The following is a 19,529-nucleotide window of genomic DNA, read 5'->3' as shown; positions in this document are numbered from 1 at the left end:
GACAGGGCCGTGATGTGGTCGTACTAGCTGAGGCGTCATTCTGTGATGTACTTTCTCATGGAAATCTGTAGAGTGAGATTAGCAATTGTCTTCATCTGATATTCTAAAGTCATGATTATGCTTGCATATTTCGCTGTTGACTACATCTCACAGCCATACAAGAATACAGATTAGACATGTCTATTGCATTTTTTTTTTTTTTTGTTTAGGAAAATTGTTCCAGGCAAAGCATTAAACAACTTGATGTAGAAGCTAAGTAAAAGTTTATCATTCTACATCTCCCTACAATTTTAATTACAAAGCGAAATAGACAGAGTACTTCCTCTGAGAGGTCAAGGTCATAAACTGACCACAATGTTAAAGGGATGGATTCAAACCTAGAAAACAGCAATTCTTCCTCCATTGTCAGAAACATCGCTTATGGAATGCAAGGACTAAAGTACAAAATAAGGGACGTGAGAGTTAAAAAGGCTGCCGAAAATAAACCTAGTGTCGACTTCCGATTGTCCTTATGTTGACTCAATAAAAACAAAAAGGATTCTTGTAATTGTGATAAAATGTCAAAATAATTTTTTATGAATAACATATTTAATAGTATTTAATGGTCACTGAATGCTGAAAGAAAGGAAGAGTAAGAGAGAGGGGGGAGAGAGAGCAAGGAAGAGCAAGATTAAGAGAGAGAGAGAGATCACGAAAGAGATAAAGAGAAGGAGTAAGAAAGAGGAATAAGGATAGCGAGACAAGGGGAAGAGGGAGAGAGTGGGAGAAAAGGAGGGAGAAGAAGGAAAAAGAGTGAGGGGGAGAAGAGGGAGAAAGAGGTAGAGGAAAAAAGTTAAAGAGAAGGATAGAGAAAGAGATAGACAAAGAGAGATAAAGAGGAAGAGTGAAAGAGAAAGAAGAGGAAGGAAGAGTGAAAAGGAGAGAGAGAAAGAGAGAGCAAGGTATGTCCTCACCTGCAAGCCTTTTCTTTAATCATGTAGTTAGTCATTAGCCTCATTTTCAATTCATTGAATCTATAAATGGCATCCACTGAACATTGACCCATCTGTCGCTTGAAGTCAGGTTTCTGTGTGCATGGTTTGATTTTCATTAACACTAAAAATATGCCAAAAACAAAAAGAGACATTTTTTAAAAAATAATTTCAAACTCAGTTATATTTTAAGAGGGGATGGGGGCAAATACATATATGATATGCGGTCACTCATACCAAAGTTCGTTATTGAATTTTTTTTTTTTTAATCTCTAATTTTGATTAAGCACCAAAATGTCACCAATGAAAATATTAATAAAAATGTCAAATAATTGAACAATTGCTTTAAAATTTCAGGTTTTTTTTGTTTGTTTTTTTATGGAAATCGCTCCATGCAAGACGTGAAGCCAGCTGATGTAATAGCAAACAGGACCCAAAGATAATTATTGGAAAGACAGGCGATGCCTATTGACCATCTATAAATATAAAAGCGAAAATGTATGTATGTGTGTTTGCTTTTTCTGTATGTCTACAAAAGGCTTTTTTCAGAGAAGCGGTCGGTTCACAACTTTTAAAAACTTTTTATATCACATATAAATCGTAATATCTCACAGTTAACAACGAAGCTCACCTGTCTATTTAATTGGCTCAATTTCGGGAAGATAAATATTCAACATTTGTCGCTCGCCGCATGTGGGTTAGTCTTTTTCCTATAACATCTTGGGAAAATAAGAATAAAAAAAAGCGTTCCCGCAATAAATGAAATACTATCCCGCAGTCAAACTTGATCTCATTAAGTCATTAAAACGTGCACCTGCCAAATCCAAGTAATTAAATAAATTCAAATGTGTTTCCGTTAGCATCTCGCGGTGGCCCAATGGTTAAAACCGTCACACTCTTTTTTTTTCACACTTTAATTTACAACTTTGCCTCAACGGTTCGGGTTCGATCCTCATACTTACCTACCAAAACATTTTTTTTTATTTTAACCCCGTCCCCCGGAGTTTTCACACACACCTCCAAACACCCAGGCAACGCCGGATACCCCTCGCTAGTTTATTATATAAATCTCACCTGTCTGTTTAAATGTATGTATGTATGTATGTATGTCTACAATTGTGTCAGGTCATGTCATATGCTACTGGTACCATGTAACCCAGTACTACCTGCCTCATGGTCGGGTCACCGGCGACTAAACTGGTTCCCCCACCAGACTTGTTTGGTGAGGAGGGCGGCTAGTCTCCCTGAAGGATTAAAAACAAGACCTTCCAAAGGGCGAATGAAATCTTTTTCTGGGTCAACGGCCAACTAGCACCGTGTATATTTGTGTGTGTGTATATGTGTATTGGAGTAGAGAGGGCTCCCGTAAGCCGTGGTGAAGACAACCTTTCTAGGAGAAGCAAATCTCTGATTTAAAAAACCATAAAGCGGAAGACCAGTACCCGCATTAGGTTGGTCTGCAGTTTAATTTGTTGCTGGCTATCTTGCTCTTGCTTGTTGCTGGATCTCAACATTTTGAACCGAGAGAGAGACTTAGCTGTCGTACAAAGCTAAGACTCTTTAACATCATATTTGTATAGATACTCCCTCAGACATTTGGGCTCATGGATTTTAAATGTCTGAGGGAGTGGCACTCGTCTGACAAGACGTTGCAATCATCATCATCATCATGTCTTGTAAAAATTTTTGACAGAGACGATGGATCCTGACAGGATCAGCATCATTTTGAAGCTCGACGTCTTGGATGACAAACATTGAAAAATTGGCCAAAAACATTAATTCCTTCACCATAAACTAACCAGTTTTATACAAGGAGGGGCCGATTTTTTGCAAGCCATTTTTGCAAGTCATCGTATTGGTTGGATTGACTTCGCCTAATTTTAACGTTCCGAACTTCTAGTCGCGTCTTGGAGCATTGGTAAAACATCAGATTTTCTTTCACTTTCTTTTCCATCTTTACTTCATGGGTTTGAGCTTACCTGCCTACTACCACTTTTTTTTTAACACCTCTCTTCACCCCCTGGATGCCTAGTGTTGTTTTGATTCCCTCTCCACGCTACCATTTTTTTTTTTCAACACCTTTCGCTACATGAGTTGCCAACTGTTGTTTTGATTCCTCCCCACCTGGGGCTCCTTACTACACCAACCACTTACACACACCAGGGGAAACGCTGAGTACCCCCCCTACCCACTACTACCACATTTTTTTTAACACCTCTCTCCAACCGGACTTCCTACTGTTATTTTACCCCTCCCCCTGCACACACACACACACACACCTCCACACCCGGGCAATGAACCAAGACCAAGATTATAGGTTAGAGAAAAACAGTCAGCAGAAACAGAGTTCCACAAGCTGATGTGACTGTATTAATTGAGACATTATTCTGCAATGTACTAGTCTGTAGAGTGAGATTAGCAATTTTCTCCATCCAAGTCACAGCCATACAAGAGTACAGGGTGGACATGTGGGTTGTTTTTCATGCAAATTGCTCCGAACAATGCATGAAGCCACTTGATGTAAAAAGCTAAAAAAAAAAAAAAAAAAATAGCAAAAAAACATACTACTTCAAGGTCAAAATCTAGCCAACAATAAGTTGTGGCCAAGATCACGGTGTAGTATCTGTTCTGATGCTACACTTCACCTTTTCTGTCCTTGGTCAGTGAAGGAGAAATCCTTCAGAACCGAGGCAATTTTTACCTTTGTTCCTATCCAAAATGATCCCTTTTTGGAGAGCTAGATTTCCCCCCACATGAAAAACTGATCTTGCGTTTAACTCTGCCCTCGTGTGGAGGCAAGTAAATAGAAACAATAAGTGTAAGGTTGATAGATTCCGACTCAGGAAAAAGAAAGCCTTTCCCCTTTGTCAAAAGCATTGCTTATGGATTAAAATAAGGGAAGAGAAAGTAAACGCAAGGTCCATAAAACTTCAGGTTTTTTTTTTTTTTTTTTTTTTTTTTTTTTTTTTATGGAAATCACTCCAGACAAGGATCTAATAAAAACGAAAGATGACTATCACACAGACAAGAAAATGCCTGTTGGCTTTAGTCTTGAAAAAAGAAAAAAAAAAACTCAGACTATAGGTAGGAGGAAAACAGTAATCAAGAAGAGAGTTCCACAAGCTTGCAGTTTTGGAAAATAAGCTACTGGATTACGAAGCTGTATTACAGCAAGGTATCAAAACAGCAAATTGATAGAGACTATTAGATCAACTAGTCAAACGATCTGGAACAAAGGAAACAAGGAATAGATGAGACAATTTTGAAGAACACATGCCATTATAGTATTCATGACTAGCAGCATCACATCCATGTGACGGAGGTTGCAGGGAAGAAGAAAGGTTGAAGGCTGATCAAATTAAAGATGATGCACTTTATCAAGGACACTCAAATGGGAGAGAGATTCATCACCCTAAATATGACAGTAATACTCTCTGCATGGTCTGATAGTAGATTTGTAGAGATAGAGAATAGCCTCAGGTGTGAGACAAGTGTTTAGAGCGATCAAGAGAGAACTGATTTTACGAGAAGCAGAAAGAACAATGTTTTATGAAGAGGAATCATTTGAATGAAGATCAGAATAGTTTTTAAAAATTAACGAGTTCAAAAAAAAAAATAAAATATATATATATATATATATATATATATATATTTATATATATATATATATATATATATCAATGGTAGCTGTACAAACTAACTTCAAGAGAGAATCTGGATGCTGTCAATATTCCCTGCCCCCCCCCCCCCGCCCAAAAAAAAATTCATTTACAAGTGAATCCCAAAATTTATGGTTCATGGAATAATATTAAGCTTGAAATTGATTGAGATTGTCGGACTGACTTCCTCATCTTGGTTGTTATTGCCTCCAGAGGGCAAAACGGCCGAAACATTGTGACAATAACAACCAAGATGAGGAAGTCAGTCCAGCAATCTCATTCAATGAAAACACCTCATCTCAAAAATACAGACAATTACTATTAAGCTTGAAAGTGGAATAGAACCACTCATTCAGTGGACGAAGGGGGGGGGGTCAGTTATTGACTAATTTGCACATCATGTCCAGATTTACTTGTACTGCAGTTTTGTTATTTTACGACATATCCACCCTTTTCGGGTTATTTAATGTCAAATCCCGTAATTTTGGAAAAGGTTTTATGCTTCAAGTTTTTTTTTTTTTATATCTTCAAATATTTATTAATTGGGTTTGGTTTGGTTGTTTTGTTTTACAGCATATCAACTCTTTTGGGGTTATTTATTGTCAAATGTAATAATTTTGGAAAAAGGTTTTATGCTTCAAGTTCTTTATATCTTTCAAATATTTATTCATGGTGTTTGGTTGGGTTGTTTTTTTATAAAGGAAAATTGTTGTTTTTGTTTCCAACTTTGAAGAACATTATAGAGTTTGGCAATGGGAAAGGGAAAAACAATGACATCAATTTTTAGTGCATTTCAGGTCAAGAAGCCAGTATCTTCAGACAGGCTGATCTGGTGAAGTCATGTCCAGGTGCACTTACAATGCAGAGATGCACATTTCAAGCATATGATTAAATGGCAATAAAACGAAAGACTGCTGAATATTCATGACTGAAAATTGGTGAGCAAGTCAGTTAGACTGAAGTTTATTTGTGCAAATACGGTTGAATTTAACAACAGTGTTTATTGGGGGAGGTATCTCTTTTAGGTCACCTTTTTATTGAGTCACACTTTCTGTTTAAATAATGTTTTTGTTTTTTTACACAGTGGTCACCACTTATCAAGGCCCGGAAGCCACTCAGGGATAAGGGTTATTGCAAGTACATTACGTTAGTGTGGAGATTTGATGAAGTGTTTACTTAAGGGGGCGGTTCATTAGGAATTTGTTAACGTTGAACTTGAAGACATCCAAGTTGTAGTCAGGTGGGAAGCAGGCAGACAGAACAGAATTCCAAAGGTGTTGCTTCATATATCTTATCGTTTTTATAGCAATACACAAGTTACAGAATAGAAACACTGGAATTAAAAATACCGAAATATAGTTATTAAACGATGGTGAATTAAAGAAACGTATGAAATCATTTAAGAAAGGTAGTAGGTGAATGACAAATTTCAATAGAAACCATCAAAAGAAATCATTTAAAAGTTTTTCAAATAAAGGGAGATTATCAGAATATTAAAGAGAGTTATTTCCCTTGTATTAGCACTTTTTAGTACCAACCTAATTTACACATATAACATGGAAACATCGTTCAAACATTATACTAGAATGTCTGATTATGAATTAGAACGTTAATCTACTCCTGCTCCTAGCTATGAATCGTACTAACATTTTTATATAATATAGTAACATCTTATCAGTGTAACCCGGATATAAGAGACCCGAACCCAGGAAACCCCGGATATAAGAGATACGACACCCCCCACACACACACACACCCCCACCCCGGGGGGGGGGGCAAATTAAAGCCTGTGTTAATGTACAGTGTAACCCAAGAGTCTCCTATATGTGGGTTACACTGTATAGTAAAATTATTTGTAAATGATTTATTTTTAAGTATTATTTTTTTAAATCATAGATTCCCCTGAACCGAAAAAAACTAAATAAATAATAATATTTAAGGAAATAATTTGGCCAAACTGATTTTTCAAATTCTGGAATTAGTAAACAAATTATGGAATTAATAAACTAATTATGGAATTAATAAACTAATTATGGAATTAATAAACTAATTATGGAATTAGTAAACACTGGAAATTATTAGATGGTGGAGGATCAAAACATGTCCATAATTAACTCCAAGATTAATTCTATACCAAGGTGAGGGTTACAAATGCGAGGATCAGAGTTGAGACTCTAATTTCATCTTTGTATTATGATAAAATGATGGCTGTTGAGACTCTAAATATTCCAAATATTTAAACTACGCCAGAGCAGCCTATGGCCATCTTCAAACCTGTGTATTTCAAGACAAAAGCATTCAGATATACACCAAAATGGCTTTATACAAAGCTGTCTTGTTCTTAACGCTTCTCTACGCCTCTAAGACCTGGACGACGTACTGCTGATACCTCAAGATGCTGGAGAAGTTCCACCAATGCTGCATGCGGAGGATAATCGCATCAACCTCAGCATCCCCCAGGAGGCCAACAGCACCAGTATTGAAGCCATCATCATTAGGAACTAGCTGAGATTCCCAGCTTCCAAAACAATTCTATGAGCAGCTAAAAAAAGGGAAGCGCATTCAAGGAACCCAAAATAAAAGATATAAGGATCTTCTGAAAGCAAATCTGAAGGATTGTGTCATTGATACACATAAGAAACCCAAGTCAAGCATAGACAAACGTGGAGGCAGACAATCACCAAAGGCACAGCCACCTTCAAGGCCAACCGACATGCGGACTTCAAGGAGAAGAAAAAGGAGAAAAAAGAATGCTTTCGAGCCAACCTTCCAAATGGAAATGGAGCTGCCTACTCTCACTGTGAAAAGCAGTGCAAAGCCATAATTGGCATTGTCAGCCACCTCTAGACACACTAAAACCCAGAACACAACCACCATCCTCACTGTTGAGGGTCGCCAAGAGAAAAAAGAAGAGAGAGAAATATTCCAAGATGAACAACTGATTGTGACCGTGATTTTTTTTTTTTTACTTATATTCACTCTTAACAAGATATATTGCCATTAAAGCATAAGAGTAAGGGAGGAAAATGGGGGGGGGCAAAGAAAATGGGTTCCCTCTATCGTGCTAGAAGACAACTCACACCTGAGAGTATCTTGTACCTCTACAAACTCACCATTCGCCCATGCATGGAGTATTATTGTCACATCTGGGCTGGTACATCTACTGCTAGCTTCTTTCTCTTGGATAGGGTCCAAAGAACAACAATCACACCCCTTTACTGTTGAGGTCCCTAAATGCCAGAAAGCTTTCTATTCTAGTACGGCACAATCACGTTGACACACCAGTTCTTACCAGATCACCGAAGTTAAGCAACGTTGAGCCTGGCCAGTACCATATGGGTCACCATTTGGGAAGGCTACACGCTGTATATACCTTTGGGAAGGTTGGGCATGGGGCCAGCACCCTCACCCTGTAAAAAGGACTCCTCGCTACAAAAGCATTTACAAAGTTGTAGATGGCCTATGCCCCCCCCCCAGGGGCTCAAGGGCTATGTGTATGTGTGTGTGTGTGTGTGTGTGTGTGTGTGTGTGTTTCTATTCTACTAGTTTCTTCCCTCGAACAGCTAGACTTTGGAATTCTTTTCCTTCTGCCCGTTTTCCTGACTGTATTGATATGCAGAAGTTTAAATATAATGTAAACCAACATCTTGTTCATCTTCCCTAAGCATGGTACCAAATAGTGGACCCTTATATCCAATAGGGTGAATGTGAGTTTAAAAAAAAAAAAAAAAAAAGATACAGTAAAAATCTTTTTTGAAGTATGGCATGATTTGCACAGTGAAAAAAAAATGTCCTTTATTCAGTTAGTTTTTAATATTTTCTTGAATATTTTAATGTTTTAAAAATTTTTGTAACTTGATTGGCCTCACACTTTCTTTTTCTATGCATCATCTTTTCTCACAGACATAATATTACTAGTCTCAGTCTTTTCTTTAAATACTATTTTAACATGTATTCTTCAGAATTGTCAGATCTTCCTTCGTTTCAGCTCGTTTGACTCATTGACCTTGTGGTCTTGGTGAATTTGCTGTTTTAATATCTCATTGTAATACAGCTTCCTATTCTAGGAGCTTTTTACCCCCCCCCCCCCAAGAACTGTAGATTTGCGGAACTCTTCTGCTGACTGTTTTCCTCCTACCTCAAGGGGCCTGGATCTTTTCAACACTAAAGCTAATAAGCATCTTTTGTCCTTGTTGGTTCTTTACATTAAGTGGCCTCACACCCTGTCTAGAGTGGTTTTCATAAACAAAAAGTAAATTTAACAGAATTATCTCCCCTTTCTCAATCTGCTAAACCATAATCTAGTTTTTCTTTTGCATGAAGTTTTATCAAAATACTCATGAAGGAAAAACTCAAAACGCCAAAATCTCTCTTGAGTGGAGAGCCATTCTTGTAATAAAATAAAAAAAAAGATTCATAAAGGATGGCAAAAGCAATAATTATCAAAGAGAAAAAGAAAATTATCCAATTGCAAATATTAAATCTAGTTGTCTCAAGCAAAAATTGACAGCATCAATCCTGTCAAAGAAGCTTTGAATTGTAAAGAATTCCAGGTAACAAAAGTGATAGTATTAATCCAGTCTGGATCAGTAGAGAATAGTTCCTTTCTGGTGTCAAGATGAAAAGTTATGACTGAAGAATTCAAAGACATTCAGTATATTTTATAGAACAATTCTAGTCTCGGATTGGTTAGTTATAAATATAATCGTTCAAATCTTTGTGATTACACCTTAATATTATGCCAAAATATGGCAATACTCTCTCTCAAGCACACACACACACACACACACATACAATGAAAAGAGAATAAAAGTGTCTGAAACTTACGTTCAAATCCCTCATGGCAAATATAATTGAAGGAATGTTCAAAGGATTCAAGAATCTTTTTTAATTCCTGTTTGTTTTCAATGCAAGGATACAATTCTTCTTCGATACATTCTTCGAAATTGTGAAATAAGCTGAAAAAGAAAGAAAAATAATGTAAAAATGTGCAAAAATGCGTAAAAAGAAAGTAAGTTTGACAAAAATAATTATAAGATATGAGTTTTAGGTCGGAGGTTGGTAGATGAAATAAGGACAAAATTTATATAATTTGGCATGATAAAATTTTCAACAGCGGAAAAGAAAGAATGTCTCAAATTCCAGTTCAGATAGAGAACAAGAAAAATTGTCATTGTAAGTAAGTTCTTGCAACCTCTTTCTCACAGAAGAGATGTTGCGAGTTTGTCTCTGCTTTATCGTTATTTTCATGGTAAGTGCTCGGCTGAGCTCCATTCTATGGTCCCCCCTCGCCAAACTTTCACAAGAAACACCCATCTATCAGAAAACATTATCACTAATTTCCCCCACTCTTTATCTGTGCCTAAACCTAAGCGTAGATTCCATGAGCAAAGCTTCTTTCTTAGAACTGCACGTCTATGGAATTGTCTTCCGTTTTTCTGCTTTCCAGCTGACTACAATATTGTTGTCTTCAAGTCTAACGTAAACAAGTTTTTGATGAGCCGTTCCATATAAGTTAACAAATTTACTGAATCTCCATTACTAACGGTTACTATATTGTCCAATTTCTACTGTACACTCTTTAACTCTTATCCTCGAGTGGACCCTTGGCCTTGATAAGTGGTGATGCCTATGTAAAAAAAAAAAAAAAGTTAATGCTCAGAACAAGAATAAAAGTCAAAATATTGAATTACAATTAAAACAAACAGTATCTACTTAACTGTCATGTAATTAGTAAAATATCCAAAAATTATGAAAAATGATAAAGTAGGAAATTAATCATTAATGAAGATAGTTTTTGAAGTAATTGCAAGTTATACTTAAATAATAAACAGATTTTAAACTATGAGTTACTTCTCTTGTTTAAGTTACATTTCAAATGTAATAATGGCGGATCAATGGATCTTAAAATCGTGAAATTACATGTTTTATGTAATGATGCTGAAGTATGTTACTAATTACGACATGGCAATCAAGTAAATAAGATTGCTTTTAGTTGAAACCGAAAAAAATGAAGTAGATAACTGTTCGTTTTTAATGGAAATTCTATTTTGCGGCTATCAATTTTCATTTTTATTCCAAACAAGCACCGTATTTAGTACTTTAATGAAATGTGCTCTGATGAACTCGTAGCATTTGTGCCCTCTCGACATAAACAGAGGCGATAAACTCGACAAACAGCAAAATCTCACACCTTCATTGTTAAAGGTCCTCGAAGCCAAAAAGGCTTCTACTCTAATAGTTTCTTCTGTTGCCTCGATCGTACTATACTGCAAAAATTTAAGTGTAATGCTAACAGACATCTTGCTGCTCAACTCCCTGCACAATACCCCTGTAGACATGGTCCCAAATAGTAGCCCTTTATACCTAAAAGAGCTTAAAACAAAAATTTTTTTTTAATTATTATGGTATTGGGTGCCCGGCGTTGCCTGGGTGTTTGTAGGTGTATGTTGAGCAAAAAAAAGAAAAAGTTGTAGATGGAACCCATGATGCGAAAGTGGACAAGAAAGTGAAGGTGCGTGTAAGGGTGTTGGTTGAGCAAAAAAAAATTGTGAGCACAAAAAAAAAAAGAAGAGTAGTAAGCAAGCCCAAACCCGTACTATGAAGGAGGAAAAGAAAGTGAGAAAAAAAAAATGTGACAGCTTTGCTGTTGCGCTCATCGCCAAACCGAAAGTGATGTAGGTTTAAATTAAGGCTAGACAATCGAAAAGAGGCGATGATTTTCGAAAATATCAGTGAAAAAAGTGACCCTTGCCTGTAGAAAAGTGCCCAGTTGAGGGTGAAGGAATTACATTTTTGGCCAATTTTTCGATATTTGTCGTCCGAAGGGTTGAGCCTCAAAACACTACCAATCTTGTGAAAATCCATCGCTTCTGTCGAAAGTGTTAGGCAGATATACAAACATACATACATTTAAACAGACAGGTAAGATTTATATTATAGATTTGGAATATTCAAACAGCTACAATGTTTCAGCTGATCTTGAGCTTTTAAGCTTAGAAATTTTTATGTTAAACTATATAAAATAACTAGCATGTCCACTCAGCATTGCCCGGGTGGACATGAAGTTCAGTTTGGAAACAGCTGTTAACTCCATTGTTACCCTCACAACAATTTCCAAAATAAAAGAACAGATGAAAATGTAATCGCCCAGAAAAAGTAGAAGTACGTGAAAACCTCCCCACTAGATATTTCGGCAGAAGAGATACGAAGATAAGAACCTATTCTCCGGATATTGAGCACTATTTGATGACTATATACCAGTTTAAGCGAACTTCTTTAATGCTGCCTCAGTCTAGAAAGATTTCTTGTTACAATCTGTTGCAACGAAAACAAACTGAAAATAATTAAGTTTTAAAAATAACAAAGTAGAATTTGTTTTAACCAAAATAACCTTTATAAAAATGATTAGTTATGACTTAATGTGTTATTAAAAGAAAAAATGGTACTTGTGCATTTAATGCAGCAGACGTAACTCAGCATTTGCTCGGCTTTGTCCGGCGCATGACGTCAACAGCTCAGGTTTTGCTGCTGTCTGACGAAATATGGTCATCAGCCAATCAAAACGCTGCGTGCTTAGTTTCAACTCGATGCGCGCTTAGTTTTAACTCGACGCGCGCGTTGAGCAGCAGACTACAATTTCGATATGAGTGTTCGAGATGGCAGCAACTAGGAATCTCCAGCGCGAATGTGGGTTGCGGTCACGCCATAAAATTGTGGACTGGAAGAATTTCCTGCAAAATATATGCCGGGATTACTTTCTCAGGAATTCCCGGCAGATAGGAGGCCCAGGCCATACGGTCAAAATCGACGAGTCTGTCTTCTTCAACTGCCGCAAACACAACATCGGCAGCTTTTGGACACATATTGTTTAGAGTTTATGTGGAGACAAAAGTTTGGTAGATAGCCATTTGACTCCATATTAACCCACATCGCCGAAATCTACTCGGTTGGTAAGGAGCGTCCTATCACATTCGCTATCTCATCTCCGTCCACTTTGTCGTCTGATACCCTCGAAAAGTCTGAGGAAAATACATCCTTCTGAGAAAATATGTTCCTGGCAAAAAAAAAAAAACCTGGTTAAAAAAAAGAAAAAAGAAAAAACTTTGTTCCTTTTCTTTTTCTTACGATTTTCCTTTTTTTTACGTAAATAGTTGAAAAAAAAAAAACGTTTCATAAAAAACAATTACTAACTATTATTTGTTTAAAGCAAAATATATATCCTACAAATATCATTTTTTGTTGATTATTTTACGTAAATAGTTGAAAAAAGAATTTTTTGGAATAACTAACTATTTTTTGTTTACAAAAAATGTTTTATGTGTATTTATTTTGCAAACAGAAAACAATTTCAAACAACATTACTAATAATAAAAAACATAAATGAACGGTAATTTTTTGCTTTTTATTTATTTTTGGATGTTTCTACATTTACAATTTTATTTTACAGTTATTTTGTAGCCTTGTTTTTATTTTATCGGCAACGCTCGGTTTTATCTGGCTGTTGACGTCATGTGCCGGACAAAGCCGAGCAAATGCTGAGTTACGACTGGTTCATTTAATGCACAAGTACCGAAAAAATAATTAGCAGTTATGATGTCAAAAAATGTGGTTTACATAACCTCAAAATAAAAAAAATGTTTTGTTTTAATTTAATTAATTGCTGAGATCTTTTAACCTTGTTGAAATGTAAAAGAAAAAAAATGTAAAAAAATGTAAATGCTAGAAAGTTTGTTTGTTTTTTGCTTATCGTCATTGGATTGGAATTTTTGTTTCTTTTAAATAAAAACTTAACCTTAAGTTTACTTAAACCTCTGATAAAAAAATTGAAATGAGGAAATTGTTTTTTGTTTTAATATAATTATCCACCAAAAATTACAAAACAACCCTGTTTAAATGCAAAAAGAAAAACACTGTTACATGTATGCAAACGTCAAAACTAAAGCTTACGAGGCAACCTCCTAATCCACTGGCCCACAACTCATGATTGTAAAATAACGTTAGAAATTCTTTTATTTAAACCAATTCAAAAAATAATGTTTGATGCATGTGCAATTTTTAAAGTCATTTAGAAAGAGACAATGTTATTGACCCTCATTTCGTTTAAAACTTTATTTCTATATGAAATAATTGACCATTTTTTCTAATTGTCACATATTCTGTGCCCAAGGGATCGCTCTTTCAAATGGAACCGGTTTTGACCTGGTCTGATGTGGCTGATGAAAGTTTTTAACAAAAATACAAACATACATACATTCACACACACACTAACAGACAGGTGAGATTTATACTATAGATTACCTAGGTCTGAATAATTCTTTTTTAAAAAATGTAAATTATCAATCCTTATCTCAAAAAGTTCACAAAGAGTCATCAAACAATATTTACAAAAAATGCAGAATAAAAAAAGACGACTGTTAAACCAAAGATTTTTTTATATGCATTGCAGCAAACTCATGAATCCAGATGAAATCTCAAATGGAATGCTTTGAATTGAACGTGGATCTTGAGTTTATTTTTAGTAACTTTGTAACTCTCACTTCCCTTATTTTGTCCTTCAGTTCTCATATTCAATGAGCGATGTTTCTGGCCAAAGAAATAAAGTAAAACTTGTCTAGTGGTTTAGATCATTTAATATCCAGCCTGTGAACTCTTTGAGAGGCATCGTATAGAAATTTACCAAATAGATACGAAAATAAATGTAATTAAGTGAATTTTAAAATGTTTACTCTGCTTCTGCAGTTGTCCAGCAATATAAAATAAATTAGACTCGAGAGTCAACATTACATCTGGGAATGGGATTCATTGCCTGCTGTCTTTAGCCCTTAGTTTTATGTTGTAAATGAATACCGCTCCAGAAGATATCTCACTACTGATGCAATTCTCTATCTATATAAAAGCCAAGTACGTCCAAGGATGGAATACTGCTGCCATATCTGGGCAGGAGCTGCTAAAAATAGCCTATCCTGCCTTGACAGAGTACAGTATAGACTTCGTGGCTTAGTGGGGGATGCCCTTTTCTTTTCCCTGCAACCTCTCTCCCACAGAAGAGACGTTGCGAACCTGTCTTTGTTTTACCGTTATTTCCATGGCAAGTGCTAGTCTGAGCTCCGATCTCTGGTCTCCCTCGCCAATCTTTTACGAAAACACCCGTCTAGCTGAAGCCACTGTCAAAAATTTTCCCCACTCTCTATCTGTGCCTAAATCAAAATGTAAATTCCATGAACACAGCTTCTTTCTTAGAACAGCATGCCAGTGGAACTCTGTTCCGTCTGCCTGTTTCCCACCTGATTACAACTTGGATGTCTTCAAATCCAACGTAAACAAATACCTGATGAACTGCCTCCTTAAGTAGACACTTTATGAAATCTCAACACTAACGTACAACGTACTGTACATGCAATAACCCTTATCCCTGAGTGGCTTCCGGGCCTTGATAAGTGGTGACCTCCTTGTAAAAAAAAAAAAAAAAAAGAATAATCTTCTAATAAATAAATACATGATTATTTCATTTTTTTAGTGTCAAAGAAAAAAAAATTAATAGAATCATTTTTGGAATCGGAAATAAGGATTAAATTTTTCCGATTCTGATACTCCCAAAAGCTCCAATTTTTTCAATTCTGATTAATCATCACAGTACTAAAAATTTGTTCAGAGCTGTAATTTGCCACATAACCCATAGAGATATAAATTATTGTAGATGTAAAATTTCAGCTAGATGAGACCACTGAAAATGGGCCAGAGGCATCAGATTGAATGCCCCTCATATATGCAGGGTTAAAATCACCCACTAGCAGTTTAAGTAAGCTATCTTCTTGCTTAAGATAGTAAAGATAATCCGACCACAGAAATCTCTTTCGAACAAGGAATCTATACCAGATACAAAAGTCAAACCAAAATCAAAGAACCAAGCCCATAATGCAACACTACAAGTTAACTATAAAGAAGGATTATTAAAAAAATATCTTTAAAAGAAAAAAAGCAAAGAATTTTGCTTACTGGCAAAGCTCTTTCATTTGTGCCGGTGTCAAACTTGTGATGTCTTTTTTGAGTAGATCTTCGGAGCTGATCTTTGGCGTCATGGATCGTGACAAACATATCTTTGCAGTTTCCTCAACACTTTTGTAACACATTCCTTCAACTCCTGTGAAAAGAGAAGGATACAAAAGAATAAAACAGAATTTTATAAATGTGCATAAAAAAATAACTGTACCCCAAAAAAAAACAAAAAAAAAACAAAATGTCATCCGTGAAATAGTGTGTAAAAAAATCGTGTGAAGAATTTCTTTAATATTTCTTGTTTATGAAGAAGAATTGCACAAAGTTTGGTTGTTTTCTTTGACAAATCAACAAATGATGGAACGATTCCAATATTTTTTTCTGATTCCGATACAATTACTGATTCCAATTCTTTATAAATCTCTAAATATTTAACTATAGAGTTGTTATTTTCCCCCCCGATTACTGTAAAAACACATGTTAAATGTGCAGATATTTTCTCAAACATACAACAAACTTGTAGGGGATGATCTATTGAGTTTAATTTTACTGGTAATTTAAAATCAATAAAGATTTATTATTTTATTACTAAAAATCAATAAATATTATTTGATCATTACTACCAGCGGCAGAAGATATTGCTTTAAACAAAATCAAATAAAAAAATAAAAAATAAAAAGAATAGTTTTTAGCATCAGAAAATTGGCACATTTTTTTCCGATTTCAATACCGATATCTTCAAAAGTTCTGATTCTTCCGATTGCAATTCCAATTAATCGTCCCAACACTAATAGCAACACATTTTTGGATTACAGTAATAAGATAAGTTGGATCACTTTGTTTTAGTCCATTGTAAATAACTGATCAGTATTGTATTGAAAACAGAAACAGCTGTTTTTCTCACATCATATGTAGCTGCTCAATAGGTAGTGGTGTTTTATTATTGTTAAGTCGTAATCTTGAAGAAATGGCAAAAGTTTTTGTTATGCTCTTTTGTTTAGACTGAAATAGTGTAACAGAGAGAAAAAAGAAACAACACCAACACGATCATTGCTCAATGGTATCACGTTTTTTTGTTGCTTTTATTTATTTATTTTTTTTTTTCAGCATTGGTATCATATTTCTAGAAGAGCAAAGACAGCTTAAAAAAAAATGACATTCAAAGATAATCAGTTCATCTGCTGAAAAAGAGGAAAGCCAATCCTTCTTCTTCAAATTGTATCATTTCGGAATTCCTGCTCATGATGTTATATACTGACATGGAATTTTCCCCTTTTGTAACCCTATGTAGAAAATACCGTTTTTAAGATTATTTTTTTACACACTCACTACCATTCTCAGTACATTTCCTCAACAAAATGATAAACTATTCTTATTATTTATCTGCCTCCCCAAGAGGGCTGGATATAGTGCAAAGCCGAGTTAAATGTGAGGTGTGGGTATTTTTGAAGGCCAAAAACTTTTGATGGTTGATGACAAAAACCTATAAAATTTTTCTACATCTAGAATTATTTCTCCTCCGCTGACTAAGAATAGAACAGATAATACACCATGCGTAACTCTTGCTTCCCTTATTTTGTTCTTTAGTCCTCACATTCCATGAGAGATATTTCTATTTCTCTAAGGAAGAATTCCTGTTTTCTGGGTCATAATCTATTCCATCTAACACCTATCGCTGGCAAGTTTTTGACCTTGAAGTACCATTTATTTATTTATGTTTTTAAGCTCCTTTTTATCTTTGTTCCTATTTACAATGCCTTCCCACGGGACAGAGTTAGACACCAGGGTCGTATTTTAACGTGAAGAAAAGGAACAAAAATAAAAATGGCCTCAGTCGTGAAGGATTTCTACTCCACTGACAGAGAACAAGAAATTGAAGTGCAGCATCTGAAGAACAGATACTACACTTTGAGGTATTTATTTGCTCCCCCACTGAGCAAATTAGGCACAAGGCCGATTTTTAAAGTGAGGAGTGAAGGGGAAATGGGGACCAACTCCCCGGGGAGTAGGGGAGCTGGATAGTGACAATTGGTATGAAGGGTTGCCCCTACATTGACCAAGGTCTTATATGTGGGGTTTCCCCCACATATGGTCTTTGCTTGCAGTATGTATTTATTTGCTTCCCCACTGAGCAAATTAGGCACAAGGCCGTTTTTTAATGTGGAGAGAGAGGGAGGGGGGAAGGAAAAGGGGGACCAGCTCCCGAAAGGTGGGAAATGAGAGCTGGATAGTAATTGTTGGTATGAAGGGTTGCCCCTACATTGACCAAGGTCTGATATGTGGAGTTACCCCCACATATGGTCTTTGCTTGCAGTATCTGTCGGAATAGATACTACACTTTGATCTTTTTATTTATTTGCTTCCCCACTGAGCAAATTAGGCACAAGGCCGTTTTTTAATGTGGAGAGAGAGGGAGGGGGGGGAAGGGGGTCCAGCTCCCGAGAGGTGGGAAATGGGAGCTGGATAGTAACTGTGGTCGTAGGGTGATCCCTACCTTGACCAAGTTCAGATATGTGGGGTTACCCCCACATATAGTCATTGCTAGTCATAGCTTTGCAGCATCTGCCGGAACAGATGGTATTTATTTGCTCCCCCACTGAGCAAATTAGGCACAAGGCCGATTTTTAATGTGAGGAGTTAAGGGGAAATGGGGACCAACTCCCCGGGGAGTAAGGGAGCTGGATAGTGACAATTGGTATGAAGGGTTGCCCCTACATTGACCAAGGTCTTATATGTGGGGTCGCCCCCACATATGGTCTTTGCTTGCAGTATCTGCCGGAACAGATGGTATTTATTTGCTCCCCCACCGAGCAAATTAGGCACAAGGCCAATTTTTAATGTGAGGAGTGAAGGGAGGGGGAAGGGAAAAAGGGGACCAGCTCCCGAGAGGTGGGAAATGAGAGCTGGTTAAAGGTCAGGCATGTGGGGTTGCCCCCACATCTGGTCTTTGCTAGTCATAGCTTGCAGTATCTGCCGGAACAGATGGTGTTTATTTGCTCCCCCACCGAGCAAATTAGGCACAAGGCCGATTTTTAATGTGAGGAGTGAAGGGGAAATGGGGACCAACTCCCCGGGGAGTAGGGGAGCTGGATAGTGACAATTGGTATGAAGGGTTGCCCCTACATTGACCAAGGTCTTATATGTGGGGTCGCCCCCACATATGGTCTTTGCTAGTCATAGCTTGCAGCATCTGCCGGAACAGATGGTGTTTATTTGCTCCCCCACAGAGCAAATTAGGCACAAGGCCGTTTTTAATGTGAGGTAAAAACCAGCTCCCCTTAAAGTAGGCAAAAAGGGGGCACTCTGGTTACCAAAAATAATAATTGTCCCAGTATAGAGGGTTTCCCCTCCATTGACTGGTACAAATTATCTTAAGTGTAGTATCTGCCGGAACAGATGGTATTTATTTGCTCCCCCACCGAGCAAATTAGGCACAAGGCCGATTTTTAATGTGAGGAGTGAAGGGAGGGGGAAGGGAAAAAGGGGACCAGCTCCCGAGGGGTGGGAAATGGGAGCTGGTTAAAGGTCAGGCATGTGGGGTTGCCCCCACATCTGGTCTTTGCTAGTCATAGCTAGTCATAGCTTGCAGCATCTGCCGGAACAGATGGTGTTTATTTGCTCCCCCACTGAGCAAATTAGGCACAAGGCCGTTTTTAATGTGAGGTAAAAACCAGCTCCCCTAAAAGTAGGCAAAAAGGGGGCACTCTGGTTACCAAAAATAATAATTGTCCCAGTATAGAGGGTTTCCCCTCCATTGACTGGTACAAATTATCTTAAGTGCAGCATCTGCCGGAACAGATGGTATTTATTTGCTCCCCCACCGAGCAAATTAGGCACAAGGCCGATTTTTAATGTGAGGAGTGAAGGGAGGGGGAAGGGAAAAAGGGGACCAGCTCCCGAG

General features: G+C 36.8%; 1 protein-coding gene across 1 annotated transcript in view; it reads right to left on the bottom strand.

The window, feature by feature from the left end:
• LOC145252601 (uncharacterized) overlaps positions 1-19,529 on the bottom strand; it is an 89,287-nt gene that overhangs the window by 13,061 nt on the left and 56,697 nt on the right. Inside the window, exons 2-4 of the mRNA XM_080112294.1 lie at positions 15,629-15,773; positions 9,458-9,588; positions 954-1,095 (exon numbers count right to left, since the gene is read on the bottom strand). Of these exons, the coding sequence (XP_079968420.1) occupies positions 954-1,095; positions 9,458-9,588; positions 15,629-15,773 (418 nt within the window). The remainder of the gene's footprint in view (positions 1-953; positions 1,096-9,457; positions 9,589-15,628; positions 15,774-19,529) is intronic.

Source organism: Euprymna scolopes, chromosome 29, assembly GCF_053919585.1.
Source record: "Euprymna scolopes isolate OS-2025 chromosome 29, ASM5391958v1, whole genome shotgun sequence".
NCBI classification, from domain to species: Eukaryota; Metazoa; Mollusca; class Cephalopoda; order Sepiida; family Sepiolidae; genus Euprymna; species Euprymna scolopes.
The sequence above is the reverse complement of the archived record's forward strand: the minus strand, read 5'-3'. Positions and strand labels throughout refer to the sequence as shown.